This window comes from Hippocampus zosterae, chromosome 6 (genome assembly GCF_025434085.1).
Source record: "Hippocampus zosterae strain Florida chromosome 6, ASM2543408v3, whole genome shotgun sequence".
In the NCBI taxonomy this organism is placed as follows: Eukaryota; Metazoa; Chordata; class Actinopteri; order Syngnathiformes; family Syngnathidae; genus Hippocampus; species Hippocampus zosterae.
In genome coordinates, this window is record NC_067456.1 from 25718335 (window position 1) to 25741162 (window position 22828).

The window sequence follows — 22828 nt, forward strand, 5'->3', positions numbered from 1 at the left end:
TAAAATACAGAAATGTCACCCATTAATGAGACTGCGGCCATTAGTACGATGCGTCGAATAGTCGTGAAAATACGGTATATACACACACGCGCGCGCAAACACACACACACACACACACACATATACACACACACACACACACACACACGCACACACACACACACACCAGGCGTTTTGAAAAGAACTGATCCAAGGACGTTTGCTTTTGTCGGCTTTGAACAATTTTTCAGAAATGTCCAAGGCAAACATCAGTATCGTGAGTGATCGCCCGACTGGTGAACACTTTTTCTGAGGTTATTCACATTTACGTAAAACTATCGGAACACCTCATGACCCAAGAGGCGAATGATGAGGACGCTCCACAGACACATATGGTAGAAGTCTCTCTCAGCCAATGGGATGCCAGGATGATGCTTGGTAATAGCCAATGGCAAGTATGTACCATTCATGAAACTTGGAGCTCAGAGTAGCAGGCCATACTGTATTTTTACCTTTCGTATCTTGAAATTTATTTCGTAACAAGAGGCAATATTTCCTTGTTGAGACGTTTCATAACTTGAAAATTTCGTCTGAAGAGACGTTCGTAAGTAGAGGTACCACTGTATACAGAATATATTTCATGATTAAGATCTAAACATGATTTTTAAAAATCTAGATTGATAATTTAAAAATAATGTTGGACAAAGACATTCACAGAAATGAAAACTACTTGCCAAAAGTAATCAATGTTAAAATTGTTTCTTTGAATGTTGAAAAAACTTTGTGCTGTCCTCTGCTACAAAGATTGAGTAGGCTGTTTTGCAAAGGCTCAATGAATACATCATGGTGATTCAACGGGTACACCTCAAACGGGTTATAAATGGTATAGAAAGGTATAGAATACTGTACCTCAGAGAGGACCTCTTCAGTGGCAAGTGCCCCACATCCTGAATAAATGTTATTTCAGCTGAAAAATATAAAATATGTGATGTTACACAGACAAGGTTCTCACACAATAACAAAGAAAAAAATTAAGCTTTTGTATTAATTTTGTATTTTATGTTTCAGCAATGGTTTTAAACTGAGCTCAAGGGCAGAGCACTCACTTCAAACAAATTGGTCTCATGACTTACAGGTAAATGGCTGGAGACACAAATTCCATGGACTTGTAAAAACGGCACGGGTTTGGAGAAGGTGTAGATTTTTTCCAAATTGGTAAAAAGTGACTGAAATAGGGCAGGTTTAATGTCCAGGTTAATTTCCCCAAGACTGCTAGATTCTTCATTAACAACTCTGCTCGAGCCAACGTTCAAAAGCCTAACTGAAGTTTGTCAATGACCCATCTTTGGACTATCCTGCTCACAAACACAAAGGCAACACCTCAGACAGGGACTTGTAAATATCACCACAGGCCATGTATCTCAATGCAACAGTCAGCTTGAGACCAGGCTCAGCGCTCGTCTTAGATTGGTGTCCTTCTTCTGCATGCAGGGGGTGAACCTCTGAACAAGCTCGTGAAACAGGTCAGGTTGCACTCTGAGAAATTTTGTGAAGCTCTTGACATCCCCGTCATATAATTGCTGCAAGAAGCTGTCATATTGACCAAGGTGTTTCCTCCGCAACAACCAATCTCTGACCCTTTCTTTTCTTCTTCCTTTGCCTTCTTTCTTCATCCTCTTTTTCTCTCTTTTGTTGCTCAATGATAACTCCAGCAGCCAGCCAAAGGAATTCACCAAACCATTTGATTTGAGGGTTCGTCCGCAGTGTAACTCAAAATTGTTTTGTGCAACCAGTGCATTATTTGCATGTTCCCTTCACTGGCTCCCCATTCATTTTAGAGTTATTTTCAAGATCCTCCTATTTGTTTTCAAATCTCTGAATAATCTCGCGCCACCTTACCTCTCTGAGCTCATCCGCCCCTACACACCTGCCTCACGTCTGTGGACCAGACATTATTAGAAGTACCAAGAACTAAACTGAGGCTCAGAGGCGATCGAGCCTTTTCTGTTGCTGGTCTCTCTCTTTGGAATGATCTCCCACTGAACATTCGGCAAGCCTCCTCGCTGCCCATCTTCAAAACCCTCCTCAAAACTCACATGTATTCTTTGGCATTCGACTCAGCATGACTTAGAATTTGTTCTTGGTTTTACTGTTTGGTGCTTTCTACCGGCTTTATTACCGATTTGTCTAACTGTTTATTGTATATGTTAATTTGCTCCATGTACAGCACTTTGTATGCAGTGATGGCTGTTTGAAAGTGCTCTATAAATACCGTTGACTTGACTTGACTTAAAATGGACAGTGATTTTAAATTAGACCGACAAATTGGTGCTGTTGTTCAATCCAGTTTATTTCATTTTAGACAGATGGCTAAAGTTTATAAAAGCCAATCATGGCATCCAAACGAAGAGGAACACTAATGGCCGTGGAAGAGAAAGTGAAGTGTATCTGATTAAACGAAGCGGGTTACAAAGTATGAAACATTCAGCTTGGAGTCTGAAAGACTTAAAACTACGAGACTTTGAAAAACGAGGAAGCGATTCTTGCTCAGTCCGATTCTGGCTATTTCCATGCTCAGAGTGAATTGCTTGCGGCTCGATAGAATGGGTTGACTGTTATCGTGCTAAAAACTTTACGCAAACTGGACCGCGAATAGGAGAGGCATCGAGTTCCAGAGTGCTAACTATGAGCATCAAAGACTTCGAAGTGTCCCGTGGCTGGCTTCAAAAGTTCGTTGCGCGACATCAGCTGAGCAACGCTGTCATGTGTGGTGATCGAGGGGAGGTGAAGTCAGAGACAATGAGTGAGTGGAAAGAAAAGCCACCAGATCTCTTACACGTCTCATTTTGTAGCAAATAATCCTAACTTTGTTATGTTTTGTCCTATACCTGTATTGTGTGCTGCAGTGTTTGGGCAATATATTGTTGCACTTTGTTGCTTGTGTTGTCACATGTATGTTGTTAACATACTTGGACGTTCATACAGGACATATACCATAGTTGTTTCACTGTTCTCATTTTTAAAAAAAGTATGGGAATACTTTAATGCTTTTGTTCTGTTGATGTTATGTATGGACCGTCAACATATACATTTTTTTTATATGTACCGTATCTTGTGCTGACCCGGCCCACCTGTCAAATTTAGAAAAAAAAAGTTTGCCCGCCCCTGTCCTGGAGTGTGCTTTTGAGCATGCCTCCGAACTACGCCATGATTGTTTACCTCTGCTTGTGTATTTCCGGCAAGATACGAACCAAATGTCAGAGGCGGATAAAAACATGAAAACACTGTGGAGAAATTAATGTATTCAACTTAGGCTCACAATGGTGAGGGTGCAGTGTGGAGAAATACAATAATTTCCTGAGCTACAAAGACCACGACTCCTTGCGCATAGAGCAAGGCCATGCACAGAACACAAACCAGAACCTCATAAACAGATTGCGGTTTATATAATCCAATATTCAGGTTTCAGTAGAAAAGGAGTAACCCACGGGTCTTATTCCAGTTGTTGCGTGTGTTTATATGACCTTTAAAATTCCAAATACTGCCAATATCCGGGTTTTAAAAGGGTTATTGATTGCATGTAAAACATAGACCATGACGTTTTTTTTTTAATTCAGTGCCACCTGAGGGATTAATGATCACAGGCATTCAATTGTGGTTTTCGGCCTGGCACCTTACTGTGTAGGGATTCTTGAAATCTTTTAATGTTATTATGGATCATAGATGGAAATCCCTCAATTACTTGTAATTGTACGGTGAGAAATGTTGCTCTAAGACTGTTGAAATATTTGTTAATTTAATTATTCATAAAGTGGTGTAGCTCACCCCATCCTCCATTCTAAACGACTAAGCCTTTGGCGGAATGCTCCTTTTATACCCAATTATGATAGCTCGGCCCAATGAACCTGTTCACCAGTGGAATGTTCCCAAAAAGTTTTTTTGAGTATTCTTCAATTTTCCCAGTCTTTTGTTGCCTCCTCCCCAGTTTTTGGGGAACATGTTGCCAGTCTCAGCTCCAGTGCTAGACATCACAATTGCATTGATTTTAACCCTTTTGGGGACAGTGGTTACTACAGTGGACAGCTTATCATGTTATCAGGTTACAGGGCGCATGAAAAGGTTAAAGTAAAATAAAGACACAAATAAATGAAAAAAAAATCTAAAATCCAGCAGTCACGAGTGTGTGTGTGTGTATGTGTGTGTGCGTGTGTGTGTGTGTGTGTGTGTCACCTTGGTTCTTTAAGGGGTTGGTGAATTTAGTCAGATATGGTAGCAACTCCGTCTGGAGGCTGACAGGTGTCATACAGAAATGGCGAAACAGGAACTGAGCAGCCAAGCAGTTTTCCCGATGCTAACAAGAATAACATCAGGCTAATTATGTAAAATTACAGCAAAATATAAAGTGATCCCTTGCTACTTTGCGGTTTGTTTATCGCGGGTTCAGTGCATCGCAGATTTTTTCAAACATTTAAAAAAATATATATATTTAGCATAGATTTTTTTTTACATTTACATGGACTACAGTACTGTATATGTTGCTCTATGTGACTCGCTGTTGTTTTGCAGCTTCTCGCGGACCGTTTGCGGACTTAAAAAAAAAAACCTGTTTATGTTAATTGGATGCTACTTCGCGGATTTTCGTTTGTCGCGTGTGGTTTTGGTCCCCATTAACCGCGATAAACGAGGGATTACTATAATTCCATTTCATCCATCCATTTTCCAAAATGCTTTATCCTCACAAGGGTTGCTGGGTGTGCTGGAGCCAATCCCAGCTGTCTTCGGGCAGTAGTCAGGGGACACACTGAACCGGTTGCGAGCCAATCGCAGGGAACACAGAGACAAACAACCATCCACGTTCACATTCACACCTAGGGACAATTTAGAGTGTTCCATTAACCTGCCATGCATGTTTTTGGAAAGTGGGAGGAATCCGGAGTACCCGGAGAAAACCCAAATAGGCACGAGGAGAACATGCATACTCCACACAGGGAGGCCGAAGCCGGAATCAACCCCTGCACCGTGAGGCCGATTGCTAACCACGAGAACACAACCCAAAATGTAATTCAACAAGCAATAAATAAATAAATAAATAAAAATAACAAACCTAAAGAACATCTTTTGGTATTGGCATTGTAACAAAATACAATTAAAGATTTTGATTAATTTATCAAAACATTTTCTATGCAACTTGTCCTCATGAGAGTTACAGGTCAGACAGAGTCTATCTCAGCTATCTTTGGGAGAGAGGCAAGGCAAACCCTGAACCGGTCAACATCCTATGACAGTATCATCAACATAATGTCAATAGTTTTCTTGATTTTTTTTATGTAAGAAATTCCACCAGTTTGCAACTCTGTGCCTTATGAAAGTTCTGTAAAGCATCATCATAGTTTCATCATGTCTTCAGTCATGTGTTCACAAATAATTTACATCAGTCGCAGGGGTGTCAAACTCATTCCACAATGTTAGCCACATACGTCCTCGTTAGATGTCAAGTGGGCCGGACCACTAAAATTATACCATACTCTGCTTTAATAACCTAAATATGTATTTTCTTTGTTTTCGTCTAAAGAAGCACATGAACAATTGGAAAATGTTGAAACTTAATGAACATATCTTTTACAAAACATTTCATGAAACAGTTTAGATTTCCTTTGACAAATGTACAATTTACTTTTATCAATCACATATATGCATTGCAACTGATCCCACTGATTGTACAACGGCACAAAATTTTAACTAATAATTGGTACAGAAAAATATAGTAATGCACTTTAAGATTAAATGAGATTTATAAAGAAAGGAATGTTTAAACCATTTACACATGTGCATATAAAATCTAAATTTAATTCCTGCCTACACCTTACAAACTAAGCGGCGTGCTATTAAATGTGTAAAGAATAAAGTACTGACAGACTGATACTGCTGTTGTCTTCTTCTCTGATCAAAACAGTGTGCCCCTGAGCGGATCATCTATGAATTGCACCTTCTTAAAATATGAATTCTGTGTCTTTGATGCATTTTTTTCACTTTTGAATTATCCTGCGGGCCTGATTGAACCTCCTTGGGGGCCAGTTCCGGCCCGCGGGCCGTATATTTGACACCTCTTGTCTACAGTATGGTAAACCACAATTGACAGAATAAATGCTGCTGAAGTCCTACCTTCTTACTGACCAGCAACCAGTTGGGTTTGTGCAGTGGTCTGAAGCCAACAGCTACTTGTTGAGAGTTGGAGTGAAGAAGCCCTCTGGTGGCCACCGAAGATGCATATTCCCTCATGGTATTACTACTCTGAGAACAGAACAGTGCAACAGTGAAGCAGATCCATGTAAAAGTTCTGTGAACTTACTGTAAATCCACAATCAATCTTGTTATTTTGCATGCAAAGTGCAGACCCAGCCCTTGCTGGCTATTTGACATCATGTAAATTAGCAATAATTTTAATTTACAGATCTTTTTTGGGGTTGGGGGCGATGCATTATGATTAGATTGCGAGTCTACAGTGAAACTCCTCTAGAACGAAACCTACATGGGTGAAAATACCCCCTTATGTGAAAACATCTTCATGCATTAACACAATTCCCATTCTCCTGCCCCCCATACGACGAAAACCCACCTGTTGTGTTATACGAAATCATTTTCTCTGCTCCAGCCTCGCAAAGACATTCACTACAATGAAGTATTATCCAACAGCGACCTCTACTGCTTCGTTCGAAAAAAAGTGTGAGCAATGTTTATTTCGGTCACAGCTGCAAGTTTCCTGGACTCAACGTACTCATAGCTGCTCTGCCATTGGCTTACCGAGCATCATCCTGGCCTCCGATTGGCCAAGAGGGACCTCACTGTCTATGTGTAGATACTGAAGCTAAATCCATAGTATCAATTAGCTGCTTAGAGTAAATTGCTTATGGCTCGACAGACAATCAAATAAACATACATTTCCTCAAATACTTTACTTGTTATCATGCTAAAAACACCCACTGGACCAGGGGTGCCCACACTTTTTGGACCGAAGATCTACTTTTCGATCAATTAACCTCCCAGGATCTACCATTACCGGCACACACACACACACACACACACACACACACGCCATGATGAGAAACAGCCTGAAACTGAGGCATGCAATGCACTTTTGCAGCCAGTTAACTATTGTAGCTCACACGTACCGTTTTAAAGTGCTTCCCTGGACCCTCCTAGATTCCTATTCTTTGCCCGTGCCCTCGGTGAATTGTACACGAAGCAAACTGAATGAGAATAATGACGATAAAAAATAGAGCGCAACAGCTCTGATCAAAAGCTGCAAATGCAGACTGCTGGGCGCTAACAACTTCCGGTGACGTGATCACGCGCCATCACTAATTCAAGATTTACCTGCTTTATTTTATTTTTTAAAATATTTTTTGTAAAAATGAGACTGTTAGGATGATTAGGGTGCAGCGTACATTAGCACAAAAAAATATATTAGTGACATGTACAAAGACACAAATGGTTGTGTGTTTTTTTTCTCCTCGACACTCCTCGGATCTACTTGGGACCTGTCTTAGATCTACTGGTAGATCAGAATCGACGTAATGCTCGAATACTTTACTTGTTATCATGCTAAAAACAGCCACGGGATGCATCGTAGTCCTCAATGGCCATAGTTAGCTCTCGAAGGCCATAGTTAGCTCTCGAAGGCTAAAAGCCTTACGCTAACTGGAGCGCTAATGAGAGAGAAGCGCTCCAGTTAGCGTAAGGTTTTTAGCTTTGAGAGCTAACTACGACCATCGAGGACTACGAAGTGTGCCGTGGCTGGCTTAAAAGTTAATTGCATGCCAGGAAGTATTTGTTATTGTTAGATTCAGACGAAGATGGACGTTGCATTGCAATAATGGCTACAAAACGGGCCTTGGATGTCAAGCAGCTAAGACAAGCAAAATAAAAGACATTCTCCAAGAAATTGATATAAGTCAAGTCAAGTCAAGTCAACAGTATTTATAGAGCACTTTCAAACAACCATCGCTGCATACAAAGTGCTGTACATGGAGCGATTTAACATACACAATAAACAGTAAGACGAATCGGTAATAAAGGCGGTAGAAAGCACCAAGCAGTAAAATCAAGAGCAAATCTAAGTCATGCTGAGTCGAAAGCCAAAGAATACAAGTGAGTTTTGAGGAGGGCTTTAAAGATGGGCAGCGAGGAGGCTTGCCGAATGTTCAGTGGGAGGTCATTCCAGAGAGAGGGACCAGCAACAGAAAAGGCTCGATCCCCTCTGAGCCTCAGTTTAGTTCTTGGTACTTCTAACAAAGACTGGTCCACAGACCTGAGGCGCCGGGCAGGTGTGTAGGGGCGGATGAGCTCAGAGAGGTAAGGTGGCGCGAGATTATTCAGAGATTTGAAAACAAAGAGGAGGATCTTGAAAATAACTCTAAAATGAATGGGGAGCCAGTGAAGGGATGCCAGAGTAGGAGTTATATGCTCCCTCTTACGAGTACCAGTCAAGAGGCGAGCAGCGGCATTCTGGACCAGCTGAAGGCGCTTAATGGAGGACTGGCTGACTCCATAGTACAGGGCATTGCAGTAATCCAGGCGGGATGTGACAAAGGCATGAATTACTGTCTCAAAGTGTTCATGTGAGAGAAGAGGTTTTATTTTGGCCAGCTGTCTAAGGTGAAAGAAGCTTGATTTAACAACGGCACCAATTTGCCGATCGAGTTTGAAATCACTGTCCAGTTTAGGGCCCGAGTTTGAGACCATTGATTTCAGTTAAGGAGACAGGGGGCCCAAGTCTACAGGATGGAATGTACAAGGGCCACTGGGACCAAACAATATCACCTCTGTCTTCTTTTCGTTGAATTTCAAGAAATTTTGTGCCATCCAGGTTTTGATTTCTTCCAGACAGGATAGGAGTGGCCTTAATGAGAAGGCGTCTTTCTTGCTCAGTGGGACATAGATCTGGCAGTCATCTGCATAGCAGTGGAAGGGAATACCATGTTTCCTTAAGATGGAACCCAATGGGAGCAGATACAGCGAGAACAGCAGAGGCCCCAGAATTGAGCCCTGTGGAACACCACATGACAGGGGAGCAGTGCGTGACTCAGAGCAGCCAAGGCTGACACAAAAGGTCCTCTCAGCTAGATAGGACCTAAACCACTCAAGAGCACTGCCGCCAATGCCCACCAAGTGCTGCAAACGAGTCAGCAGAATATAATCTATATATATAATAAGAATATAAAATAATATAAGTGAAAGTGAATGATGATCGTAAATTTCTCAATTTCTTTCCCTTTTTTTCCTTCTACACTGACAATACAAAGTGTCAAATAAGTGTGTGCTCATACTTATACAGTGTGAGTACACATAAGTTTGTGTGTGTGTGCTATAACATCTGAGATCAAATTTGCTGCAGTGAAAAAACCCCTGTGGTGAAAAAAAATCTTCAAACATGATTTCGTTGTAGAAGAGTTTCACTGTAAAAAATCGTCAAACATTATTTCGTTGTAGAAGAGTTTCACTGTATTTTTTTTGTTTTGTTTTCAAAATGTTCATGCATAGTTAAACTAACCATCCAATCAGATGTGAGGAGGTCAGCGTCTGACATATACTCGCTCGCTTTCTCAACGTCTTCCATCTCAGAGAAGAAGTCCAGGTAATTCTGGTGCAGGTACAGGTTGAAGAACTCCCCGGACACATACGAATGTTCTATAACCCACTATGAGACATTCAACAGGAAAGATAATTCCAAAGTGATAATAAAGACCAAGTTTATGCTATGTTAATGTTTATGTTCAAACAGTGTGCATTCATACCTCAGGGTCCACTTGTAATGACTCTCGATGGTGTTGCGAAAGGTGTGATGGTAACTGAAGTGCAAAGGCGCATTCAGCTTCTTGAACACATTCAGGAGTCCCCCCTGGATTTATGCAAGACAAATTATTTGTCTTGTGTTTGGGTTAGATAACTTTTCTCATTTACATTTTGAAGGGCCATATTCCGATTGCTCACCTTCGGTTTGTTTCAAACGCAAGAGAAACAAGGTGTACACATTTAATAAATTTTACTTATCGATCACAATGCGAGACAGCTTCTATTACTTTGACAATCAGCAGGAACATCACAGGTCCAACTGTTTGTCTTTGAGGAATGAAAAGGAAATGTTCTATTTTATGTCCCAATCCATTAGGAGCCAGCTAATTCTGTTTGGTGAATTAAGCAATTTGCAGAATCTGACAGGACTAGTGGACAAGATCCACATCCTCAGTGGGGCCCCGGAAGGTGCATTAAAGAATATAAATGGACCCCCATTAAATATGGATCCTTGGATGCAATTTCTGCAGTGGAATATGGAACTGACGGCCCAGCCTCCCAGCCTGCATATACTGAGATCGGTGCCTTAACCCTGGAGAACCCTTTTCTTCTTTAGAAAATGATGAATTATACATTAAATGACTGCTATATGGGGCGGCCCGGTAGTCCAGTGGTTAGCACGTCGGCTTCACAGTGCAGAGGTACCGGGTTCGATTCCAGCTCCGGCCTCCCTGTGTGGAGTTTGCATGTTCTCCCCGGGCCTGCGTGGGTTTTCTCCGGGTGCTCCGGTTTCCTCCCACATTCCAAAAATATGCATGGCAGGCTGATTGAACACTCTGAATTGTCCCTAGGTGTGAGTGTGAGCGTGGATGGTTGTTCGTCTATGTGTGCCCTGCGATTGGCTGGCAACCGATTCAGCGTGTCCCGCCTACTGCCCGGAGACAGCTGGGATCGGCTCCAGCACCCCCCGCGACCCTAGTGAGGATCAAGCGGTTAGGAAGATGAATGAATGAATGAATGAATGAATGACTGCTATATGTTCACTGAACACCAAAATGTTTTTTTTTTCTTCAAATATTTAATGCGTTAATCCTAATTCAGGATTAGGGCCAAATTTGACCCTTTGGGATTTAACGGTAGCATTTGTGTAGCAGAATTTATAGGTGCCAAATTGGACCCCGTGGGTTCTCCAGGGTTGAATTCGTTCGTGGCAGCGTATAATGTTGTGGCGGCTGACTTGAATAGTGTTTCCAACTGGGGAGAGTCTGAGCACAGTTTAACAGTATATAGCATTGCAAATATATTGCAAATATTTGTATCACAAACTGTTACCACCAACATCAACAACTCATCCTGGACTCATGTTCAATCACTGATTTGGGATGCTAAAATACTTCCAATATATTACACTGACATTTTTTAATACGGCACCAGTTATCATTCGTGGGATTTCACCATTGTGAGACTATTAAAAGTTTTCTCATCTTATTTTATTATGAGCAGACAACCACTAATCGTGGCCTAAGCTAAGCCAGCTGTGTCACGTTGAGCCCGAGGCGATAAGAAATCGCCTCGTGCACAACAGATAAAATGAGGTGGATCCCCGGAAAAAGCAGACAACGAAAGGAATCTTGTAAGAAATAAAGGGTTTTAATAAAGAACAAAAGGAGCCCGAACAGGGAAAACGATAACAGAAAACGCTGGTCAAATAAGGACCAGGAAAAAATAAGGAAGACAACAGAAAACGCTCGCGAAACGATAAAGGGCGAGGAACTACCGAGATAGGAGAACCGACGATAACAATTTGGTCACAATATGAAATCCGCGAAGGAAGAGGCCGTAAGGCAATAGGGCAGCGAGAAATTGTCAAGCGACGAGATTAGCGAGAGAGAGCAATGGCACGGTAAGGAATTCTCCGGCAGTGGGAGAACTGCCGGAGTCTCATTAATATAGGAGGGCAATCAGTCCGAGATAGAGAACAGGTGCACCGAACAGGCGGAGGGAAAAATCCGCCACCTGTCGGCGAGCACGCGACGTGACAGTACCCCCCCCTCAATGGACGCCTCCCGGCGGACTACCCGGTTTGGACGGATGAGCAGTGTGGAAGTCGCGCAGAAGGGACGGGTCAAGGATCCAGGAGCGAGGCACCCATTGCCGCTCCTCCGGCCCGTAGCCCTCCCAATCGACCAGGTACTGGAAGCCCTTGCCCCTGCGCCGAGAGTCCAGGATGGCACGAACCGTGTACACTGGGTCCCCGTCGACCACCCGCGGGGGCGGCGGCGGAGCGGGAGGGGGCGCCAAGGCGCTGGAAGACACAGGCTTGAGCAGGGAGACGTGGAACACGGGGTGGACCTTCATGGAGGCCGGCAGCCGGAGCCTGACCGCGACGGGGCTGATGACGGCCTCGACCTCGAACGGGCCAGTGAATCGGGGCCCCAGTTTGGCAGACGAGCCGGCCAGGCGAAGATCCCTCGTTGCCAGCCACACCTTCTCTCCCACCGCGTATGAGGGCGCCGGGCGCCGACGACGATCAGCGATCTGCCGGTTCCGGGACGCAGTGCGGGACAACGCAGCCCGGGCCTCCCTCCACACGCGATGGGCCCGCTTAAGGTGGTGCTGCACGGAAGGGACCTCCACCTGCCCCTCCTGGGACGGGAACAGCGGTGGCTGGTATCCGTAGGCCGACATGAACGGCGATCTGCCTGTAGCGGAGGAGACGAGAGTGTTGTGGGCATATTCCACCCAGGGCAGGTGGTCGGCCCAGGATGCCGGACGGTGGAGACAAACACAGCGGAGGGCCGCCCCCAGATCCTGGTTGGCGCGCTCAGCCTGTCCATTGGACTGGGGGTGGTATCCCGAGGTCAGGCTGGCCGTAGCTCCGAGGGACCGGCAGAACCGCTTCCAGACGCGGGACACAAACTGGGGCCCCCGATCCGACACGATGTCCGCCGGAATGCCATGGAGACGGAAGACGTGCTTGATGAGGAGGTTGGCGGTCTCCAGCGCCGACGGCAACCTGGACAAGGGCACAAAGTGAGCGGCCTTGGAGAAGCGGTCCACGATCGTGAGCACGACCGTCCGGCCCCGGGAAGGCGGTAGGCCCGTGACGAAGTCCACAGCGATGTGAGACCACGGGCGAGGAGGAATGGGCAGCGGCTGGAGCAGTCCCGCCGGAGGTTGATGTGACGACTTGCCGCAGGCGCAGGAGGTGCAGGCCTTGACGAACTCCGTCGCGTCGCGGCGGAGCTCCGGCCACCAGAAACGCTGGGCGACGAGCTGCACAGTCTGGTTCACCCCGGGATGACACGCCACCTTGGATGTGTGTCCCCACTGCAGGACCTCCGAACGAAGGGCAGGAGGCACGAACAGCCTCCCTGCTGGGCACCCCGCCGGCACCTGCACCCCCACCAGGGCGGACAGGATCCGCTGCTCAATCTCCCACTGGACGGCCCCCACTATACACTGGGTCGGGCGGATGGTCTCCGGGGAACGGTCCCTCCCCGCAGGTTCGTGGAGCCGGGAAAGGGCGTCAGGCTTAGTGTTCTTAGATCCGGGGGAGTAGGTGAGGACGAAGTCGAACCTGGTGAGGAAGAGGGCCCAGCGGGCCTGACGGGCGTTTAGTCTCTTCGCGGAGCGGAGATAGGCGAGGTTCTTATGGTCCGTGTACACGGTAAAAGGTTCCTTAGGCAGTGCTGGTAGCAATAAGGGCTCCAACTATCGATAGCGGGGCGCGCCCATGAGATCACCGGGTTATGCGTCTGAAGCCAGGGTAATCCGAGGATGATCGGGGCGTTCCGGGACCGCATAACATAAAAACGGCGATGCTCAATATGATTACCGGATAACAAAAGCCTTAGCGGCTCCGTTCGATGCGTTACCACCGCCAGGAGACGCCCATCCAGATCACGCACCCGCTTTGCAACAACCAGCTCCTCTAAGAAGCACCCCAGTTCGGACGCGAGATTAGAGTCCATCAAACAGTCATCTGCTCCTGAATCTACCAGGGCTCGAACCCGTCTTGACCGGGACCCGCCGAATACCTCCGCCTCGAGCTCGAGTCTATTGGGGTGTCCTGGTCGCTTGTCGACTCGCCTAGACTCGGGGGGTGACGCGCGAGGTCGCGACTCACAGTAATCGGGAGGAGCGTGGAAAGACGATCCCGGATAGCTGGTTGCGGCGTGGGAGGGTGGTCGGGCGCCGTCTGTTGTAGCATGGTCCCGGCGACGGCGCCTTCCTTCCTCCGCACCACCGTCCTTGCCGCCCAACTGCATCGGCTCCTCCGTGGATGCTGTCTCCCGGCCCCGGGAGTGCTCGCCGTACCCCCGATATTCCTCGCGGTACGGGAAACGTCGAGACGGATACCGATCACCTCCTCGCTCCCGGCCTCGTTCCCTCAGGCGATTGTCCATCAGGAGGGAGAGGTCGATCAGCTCCTCCAAGTCGGTGCTGTGGTCGCGAGTAGCCAGCTCATCCTTCAGTTGCGTGTTGAGGCCCCGGCGAAACAGTCCACACAGGGCCCGATCGCCGTACCCGCTCTGCGCGGCCAGGATCCGGAACTCGATGGAGTAGTCAGCGACCGAACGCCCTCCCTGCTGCAGGGCGAGCAGCCGCCCCTCCGCCTCTCTGCCCCGCACGGGATGGTGGAACACCCGACGGAAGGCTGCCACGAAATCAGGATAGGAGGTGCGGAGATTCGGCTTAGCTTCACTGGTCGCGATTGCCCACGATGCCGCCGGACCTGTCAAGAGACTCATGATATAAGCCACCTTGGCGGCGTCAGTGGCGTAGGCGGACGGCTGTTGGTCAAAAATGAGCGAGCAGTTGTGTAGGAAGTGCCCACACTGCCCGTGCTCACCCCCGTAACGAGGGGGATGTGGAAGCGAAGGCTCCCTCGACATAGTGGGGTACGAGGAGGGAGCCTCCGGGGTGGTAGGACGAAGCCCGGAAGGTGGTCTTCGTTCCTCCACCCGAATTAGGCGAGGTTCGAGATCATCGAACCGATGAGCCAGCATGGAGACCGCGCCGCGGAGTTCCGTAAGGGCTTGGCTGTGCTGACTCATTTGCCGCTCTTGTCGAGCAAGAGCGGACAAGATTCTTTCGGCGTCTGCGGGATCCATGGTGGCCGGAGAATTCTGTCACGTTGAGCCCGAGGCGATAAGAAATCGCCTCGTGCACAACAGATAAAATGAGGTGGATCCCCGGAAAAAGCAGACAACGAAAGGAATCTTGTAAGAAATAAAGGGTTTTAATAAAGAACAAAAGGAGCCCGAACAGGGAAAACGATAACAGAAAACGCTGGTCAAATAAGGACCACGAAAAAATAAGGAAGACAACAGAAAACGCTCGCGAAACGATAAAGGGCGAGGAACTACCGAGATAGGAGAACCGACGATAACAATTAATTAATATTAATTAATACCTCATTAATATAGGAGGGCAATCAGTCCGAGATAGAGAACAGGTGCACCGAACAGGCGGAGGGAAAAATCCGCCACCTGTCGGCGAGCACGCGACGTGACAAGCTGTTTTCAAAATTCACTTCTAGGATCATCTGTCAGCATTTCCATACATAACATAACATAACATAACTCCAGGACCCCATTACCTCAAGATATTTTGTAATCCGATAGAAAAACAAAACCAAAAAAAAAACATTAACCGTTCAATTACAGATCATGTGCATTCCTCTATATTCATGATTTGTTTATTTATTGCCACAACCATGAAAAGATGAGAATGTAGTCATATAAAATTAAATGTATAATTATAAATGCATCCACCGGGAGTCACTGTGGCAGATCGTCCAGCTGTATGGTGTACCCCTCAAGTTCATCAACATCTTCAGGTCATTGTACCACAACTCAACCTGTTGTGTCAAAACCAACAGTGGCACAACTGATGATTTTGACATTGTCACTGGTGTAAGACAGGGTTGCATTCTGTCACCCCTACTCTTCATCATCATAATTGACTGTGATGAGGAAGTCCATCACAGGGGCAAAAGTTGGTATCAAGTGGGGAGGGAGCAGACTAGCTGACCTGGAATTTGCAGATGATTTAGCTCTGTTAAGTCACACCCAGCCCGCACTCCAGGAGTTGACCAATAATCTGCATGAGCACGGAGTTAAGGTCGATTTACGAATTAGCCAGGAAAAGACCAAGGCCATGGCCGTCGGACGGCACCAACACCTTCAACCACTTACTCTACACCAACATGACAGAGTACATTGAGAGCTTCACATATCTTGGGATTAACATCTCAAATACAGGTGGTGTGGAGAAAGACGTCAACAGTAGACTTGTTAAAGCTGCGGGAGTGTTCCAACGCCTCCGCAACATCTGGTCATTGAAATCCATCACTACGACCACCAAGTTAAGCCTCTATATGTCAGTGGTTATCCCAACAGCGATTTACGCCTGTGAGACATGGATGAAGACAGCCAACATTACCAACAAGTTAGATGTCTTCCTTCTGCGTTGCCTGAGATCCATCCTGAGGATCTCATGGAGAGGGCACATCACCAACGAGGGGGTGATGAAGAGGGCAGGAGTGGCTGAACTGTCAGACATTGTCTCTGAAAGGAAAAGGAAAATGATCGGCCACGTACTCCGACTGCCAAGAGAGAGACCGGCAAGTGTGGCCATGGACTGGATGCCACAGGGTGGAAAGAGGAAGAGAGGTAGGCCAAAGAAGACGTGGAGACAGACTGCCAAAGAAGACCTCAGTGAGACGGGTGTCAGCTGGCATGGAGCAAGAAGAGACGCCAGTGACCGGAGAACAAATGGAGGAAACTCGTCGCCCAATGTTCCAAATAGGAGCGGGCGGAACTAACTAACTAAATACTGCATCTCAGATTTTTGCAGATAATGTTGTAATGTTGGCTCCTTCAAACTGAGATCTCCAAGTCTCACTGGAGTGGTTCACAGCCGAGTGTGAAGTGGTTTGGTTGAAAATAGCACCTCCAAATCTGAAACAATGGCCCTTAAATCAGAAACGGGTGAAATGCCCTCTTGGGTGCGGGGATGAGATCTTGCCCTAAGTGGATGGGTCATGTGCATGAGGGAGGGCAGGATGGAGTGGGGATCAGTGCAACGTCTGCTATGATGCGGACTTTGTGTCGGTCTGTCGTGGTGAAGATGAAGCTGAGCCAAAAGGCTCACTCTCGATTTACTGGTCGATCTACTTTCCTACCATGGTCACGAGCTGCAGGTCGTTACAGAAAAAAAACGAGATCCCGGGCACAAGCGACCAAAATTAGTTTCCTCAGCAAGGTATCTGGGCTCTCCCTGAGAGATAAGGTGAGAAGCTTGGTCATCCAGGAGGGGCTCAAAGTCGAGCCGCTTCTCCTCCACGTCGAGAGGAGCCAGATGAGTTGGTTCATGTATCTGGTTAGGATGCTTTCTGAATGCCTCCCTGATGAGGTGTTCCAGGCATGTACACCTGCTAGGAGGCCCTGGGGACGACCCAAGACATGCTGAAGAGACTATATCTCCTGTCTGGCCTGGGAGCACCTTGGAATGCCCTGAAAAGCTGAAAGAAGGGAGAGGGAAGTCTGGGCTTCCCAGCTAAAACTGTTGCCTCCACGGCCCTAGCATGGATAAGGTAATAGATGGTTATAAGTATATAAGTATATCTTATAAAATAATAGTTTCCACTTAATGACTTAGTCCTTGTCTACATGTAGCCAGGTATTTTGCGAACGGGAGATGTTTTTCTTCAAGTTTGCCATGTCAGCCACACATTCCCGAAATATTTTTTTCAGTAAAAACTATAGCTGTCAAACGATTAAACTATTTAATATAATTAAAACTGCAACTGTCATAATTAACTCAAATGAACTAAAAAAATAATCGTGATTACTCACACATTTTTTATCGTTTCTGAATTTCCTTTTACATTTTTTGTCCTATTTTTCCCCATTTTAATGCTCTCATCAACATGGAATCATGAATCAGCTTTCTATGTGCCAAATGCAAATATTTACTGAAATAACAATTTCGATTTTCAATTTTACATGAACATTTTTCATGGAGTCCGTGAGTCGTCACCTTACCGTGGTGGAGGGGTTTGTGTGTCCCAATGATCCTAGAAGCTAAGTTGTCTGGGGCTTTATGCCCCTGGCAGGGTCACCCATGGCAAACAGGTTCATCACACCGGGGCCCCCCTCTGGAGACAGGCCTGGAGGTGGGGCTCGTTGGCAGGCGCCTGGTGGCCGGGCCTACACCCATGGGGCCCGGCCGGGCACAGCCCGAAGAGGCAACGTGGGTCCCCCTTCCCATGGGCTCACCACCCATGAGAGGGGCCAAAGGGGTCAGGTGCAATGTGAGCTGGGCGGCAGCCAAAGACGGGGACCCTGGCGGTCCGATCCTCGGCTGCAGAAGCTAGCTCTTGGGACATGGAATGTCACCTCTCTGGCAGGGAAGGAGCCCGAACTGGTGTGTGAGGCAGAGAATTTCCGACTGGATATAGTCGGACTTGCCTCCACACACAGCCTGGGTTCTGGTACCAGTTCTCTCGAGAGGGGTTGGACTCTCTTCCACTCTGGAGTTGCTCACGGTGAGAGGCGCAGAGCAGGTGTGGGCATACTCATTGCCCCCCGGCTCCTTGGCCGCAGTTCGATGATTGACTTTGTGGTTGTATCATCGGATTTGCGGCCGCATGTTTAGGACACTCGGGTGAAGAGAGGGGCGGAGCTGTCAACTGATCACCACCTAGTGGTGAGTAGGCTCCGATGGCGGGGGAAGATGCCAGTCCGTCCTGGCAGACCCAAACGTATAGTGAGGGTTTGTTGGGAGCGTCTGGCGGAATCCCCTGTCAGAAGGAGTTTCAACTCCCACCTCCGACAGAGCTTTTCCCATGTTCCGGGGGAGCCGGGGGACATTGAGTCCGAGTGGACCATGTTCCGTGCCTCTATTGTTGAGGCGGCCATGGCAAACAGGTTCTAGGTGAGGGGCCAGACAAAGCACGGCTCAAAGACCCCAATGAAGATTAAAATAAATGGATCTAGGTTTCCCTTGCCCGGACGCGGGTCACCGGGGCCCCCCTCTGGAGCCAGCCCTGGAGGTGGGGCTCGTTGGCAGGCGCCTGGTGGCCGGGCCGACACCCATGGGGCCCGGCCGGGCACAGCCCGAAGAGGCAACGTGGGTCCCCCTTCCCATGGGCTTACCACCCATGAGAGGGGCCAAAGGGGTCGGGTGCAATGTGAGCTGGGCGGCAGCCAAAGACGGGGACCCTGGCGGTCCGATCCTCGGCTGCAGAAGCTAGCTCTTGGGACATGGAATGTCACCTCTCTGGCAGGGAAGGAGCCCGAACTGGTGTGTGAGGCAGAGAATTTCCGACTGGATATAGTCGGACTTGCCTCCACACACAGCTTCGGTTCTGGTACCAGTTCTCTCGAGAGGGGTTGGACTCTCTTCCACTCTGGAGTTGCTCACGGTGAGAGGCGCAGAGCAGGTGTGGGCATACTCATTGCCCCCCGGCTCAGTGCCTGTACATTGGGGTTCACACCGGTAGACGAGAGGGTTGCCTCCCTCCGCCTTCGGGTGGGTGGACGGGTCCTGACTGTTATTTGTGCATATGCACCAAACAGCAGCTAAGCATACCCACCCTTTTTGGAGTCCTTGGAGGGTGTGCTGGAGAGTACTCCTGCTGGGGACTCCCTTGTTCTGCTGGGGGACTTCAATGCTCACGTGGGCAATGACAGTGATACCTGGAGGGGCGTGATTGGGAGGAACGGCCCCCCCGATCAGAACCCGAGTGGTGTTTTGTTATTGGACTTCTGTGCTCGTCACGGATTGTCCATAACGAACACCTTGTTCAAACATAAGGGTGTCCATATGTGCACTTGGCACCAGGACACCCTTGGCCGCAGTTCGATGATTGACTTTGTGGTTGTATCATCGGATTTGCGGCCGCATGTTTAGGACACTCGGGTGAAGAGAGGGGCGGAGCTGTCAACTGATCACCACCTAGTGGTGAGTAGGCTCCGATGGTGGGGGAAGATGCCAGTCCGTCCTGGCAGACCCAAACGTATAGTGAGGGTTTGTTGGGAGCGTCTGGCGGAATCCCCTGTCAGAAGGAGTTTCAACTCCCACCTCCGACAGAGCTTTTCCCATGTTCCGGGGGAGCCGGGGGACATTGAGCCCGAGTGGACCATGTTCCGTGCCTCTATTGTTGAGGCGGCCAATCTGAGTTGTGGCCGTAAGGTGGTTGGTGCCTGTCGTGGCGGCAATCCCCGTACTCGCTGGTGGACACCAGCAGTAAGGGATGCCGTCAAGCTGAAGAAGGATTCCTATCGAGCCTTTATGGCATGTGGGACCCCAGAGGCAGCTGACGGGTATCGACTGGCCAAGCGGACCGCGGCTTCGGTGGTCGCCGAGGCAAAAACCCGAGCGTGGGAAGAGTTCGGTGAGGCCATGGAAGCCGACTTCCGGACGGCTTCGAGGAAATTCTGGTCCACCATCCGACGTCTCAGGAGGGGGAAGCAGTGCACCACTAACACTGTGTACAGTGGGGATGGGGCGCTGCTGACTTCGACTCGGGACGTTGTGAACCGGTGGGCAGAGTACTTCGAAGACCTCCTCAACTCCACCAACACGTCTTCCTTGGAGGAAGCAGAGCCCGGGGACTCTGAGGTGGGCTCTCCTATCTCTGCGGTTGAAGTCACCGATGTGGTGAAAAGCTCCTCGGTGGCAAGGCCCCAGGGGTGGATGAGGTCCGCCCAGAGTTCCTCAAGGCTCTGGATGTTGTGGGGCTGTCCTGGTTGACACGCCTCTGCAACATCGCGTGGTCAACAGGGAGAGTGCCTCTGGATTGGCAGACCGGGGTGGTAGTCCCTCTTTTTAAAAGGGGGGACCGGAGGGTGTGTTCCAACTACAGAGGGATCACACTCCTCAGCCTCCCCGGTAAGGTCTATTCAGGGGTGCTGGAGAGTAGGGTCCGTCAGGAAGTCGAGCCTCAGATTGAGGAGGAGCAGTGTGATTTTCGTCCCGGCCGTGGAACAGTGGACCAGCTCTACACCCTTAGCAGGGTCCTTGAGGGTATGTGGGAATTCGCCCAACCAGTCTCCATGTGTTTTGTGGACTTTGCTAATGATAACAGTCCGGGATTTCTATTGTCATATTTTGCGCTGCACCGATCCGCCTGTCGATCTCTCGCTCCCTCCTGCCCTCACTCGTGAACAAGACCCCAAGATACTTAAACTCCTCCACTTGGGGCAAGATCTCCCCCCCGACCCCGAGGGGGCACTCCACCCTTTTCCGACTGAGGACCATGGTTTCAGATTTGGAGGTGCTGATTTTCATCCCAACCGCTTCAAACTCGGCTGCGAAACGCTCCAGTGAGAGTTGGAGAGCCCTGTTTGAAGGAGCCAACAGCACCACATCATCTGCAAAAAGCAGGGATGCAATACTGAGACCACCAAAACGGACCACGTCAACGCTTCGGCTGCGCCGAGAGATTCTGTCCATGAAGGTTATGAACAGAATCGGTGACAAAGGGCATCCTTGGCGGAGTCCTACCCTCACTGGAAACGATTCTGACTTACTGCCGGCAATGCGAACCAAACTCTGACATCGGTGGTATAGTGACCGAACAGCGCGTATCAGGGGGTTCGGTACTCCATACCCACGAAGCACCACCCACAGAACTCCTCGAGGGACACGGTCAAACGCCTTCTCCAAGTCCACAAAACACATGTAGACTGGTTGGGCGAATTCCCACATACCCTCGAGAAACCTGCTAAGGGTGTAGAGCTGGTCCACTGTTCCACGGCCGGGACGAAAACCACACTGCTCCTCCTCAATCTGAGGCCCGACTTCCTGACGGACCCTCCTCTCCAGCACCCCTGAATAGACCTTACCAGGGAGGCTGAGGAGTGTAATCCCTCTGTAGTTGGAACACACCCTCCGGTCCCCCTTTTTAAAAAGAGGGACTACTACCCCGGTCTGCCAATCCAGAGGCACTCTCCCCGTTGACCACGCGATGTTGCAGAGGCGTGTCAACCAGGACAGCCCCACAACATCCAGAACATTGAGGAACTCCGGGCGGATCTCATCTGCCCCTGGGGCCTTGCCACCGAGGAGCTTTTTAATCACATCGGTGACTTCAACCACAGAGATAGGAGAGCCCACCTCAGAGTCCCCAGGCTCTGCTTCCCCCAAGGAAGGCGTGTTGGTGGAGTTGAGGAGGTCTTCGAAATACTCTGCCCACCGGTTCACAACGTCCCGAGTCGAAGTCAGCAGCGCCCCATCCCCACTGTACACAGTGTTAGTGGTGCACTGCTTCCCCCTCCTGAGACGTCGGATGGTGGACCAGAATTTCCTCGAAGCCGTCCGGAAGTCGGCTTCCATGGCCTCACCGAACTCTTCCCATGGGTTTTTGCCTCGGCGACCACCAAAGCTGCGATCCGCTTGGCCAGTCGATACCCATCAGCTGCCTCTGGGGTCCCACAGGCCATAAAGGCTCGATAGGACTCGTTCTTCAGCTTGACGGCATCCCTTACTGCTGGTGTCCATCAGCGAGTACGGGGGTTGCCGCCACGACAGGCACCAACCACCTTATGGCCACAACTCAGATTGGCCGCCTCAACAATAGAGGCACGGAACATGGTCCACTCGGACTCAATGTCCCCCGTCTCCCACGAAACATGGGAAAAGCTCTGTCGGAGGTGGGAGTTGAAACTCCTTCTGACAGGGGATTCCGCCAGACGCTCCCAACAAACCCTCACTATACGTTTGGGTCTGCCAGGACGGACCGGCATCTTCCCCCACCATCGGAGCCTACTCACCACCAGGTGGTGATCCGTAGACAGCTCCGCCCCTCTCTTCACCCGAGTGTCCAGAACATGCGGCCGCAAATCCGATGACACGACCGCAAGGTCGATCATCGAACTACGGCCTAGGGTGTCCTGGTGCCAAGTGCACATGTGGACACCCTTGTTTGAACAAGGTGTTCGTTATGGACAGTCCGTGACGAGCACAGAAGTCCAATAACAAAACACCACTCGAGTTCTGATCGGGGGGGGGGGGGGGGGGGGGCGTTCCTCCCAATCACGCA

The 22828-nt window shown here is 48.8% G+C and overlaps 1 protein-coding gene across 1 annotated transcript in view; it reads right to left on the reverse strand.

Annotated features, from left to right (window-relative positions):
- Positions 1-22828, reverse strand: part of rad17 (RAD17 checkpoint clamp loader component) — a 155434-nt gene that overhangs the window by 68597 nt on the left and 64009 nt on the right. The window contains exons 11-14 of the mRNA XM_052068405.1: positions 9774-9877; positions 9530-9676; positions 6142-6270; positions 4210-4330 (exon numbers count right to left, since the gene is read on the reverse strand). Coding sequence (XP_051924365.1) covers positions 4210-4330; positions 6142-6270; positions 9530-9676; positions 9774-9877 — 501 coding nt within the window. The remainder of the gene's footprint in view (positions 1-4209; positions 4331-6141; positions 6271-9529; positions 9677-9773; positions 9878-22828) is intronic.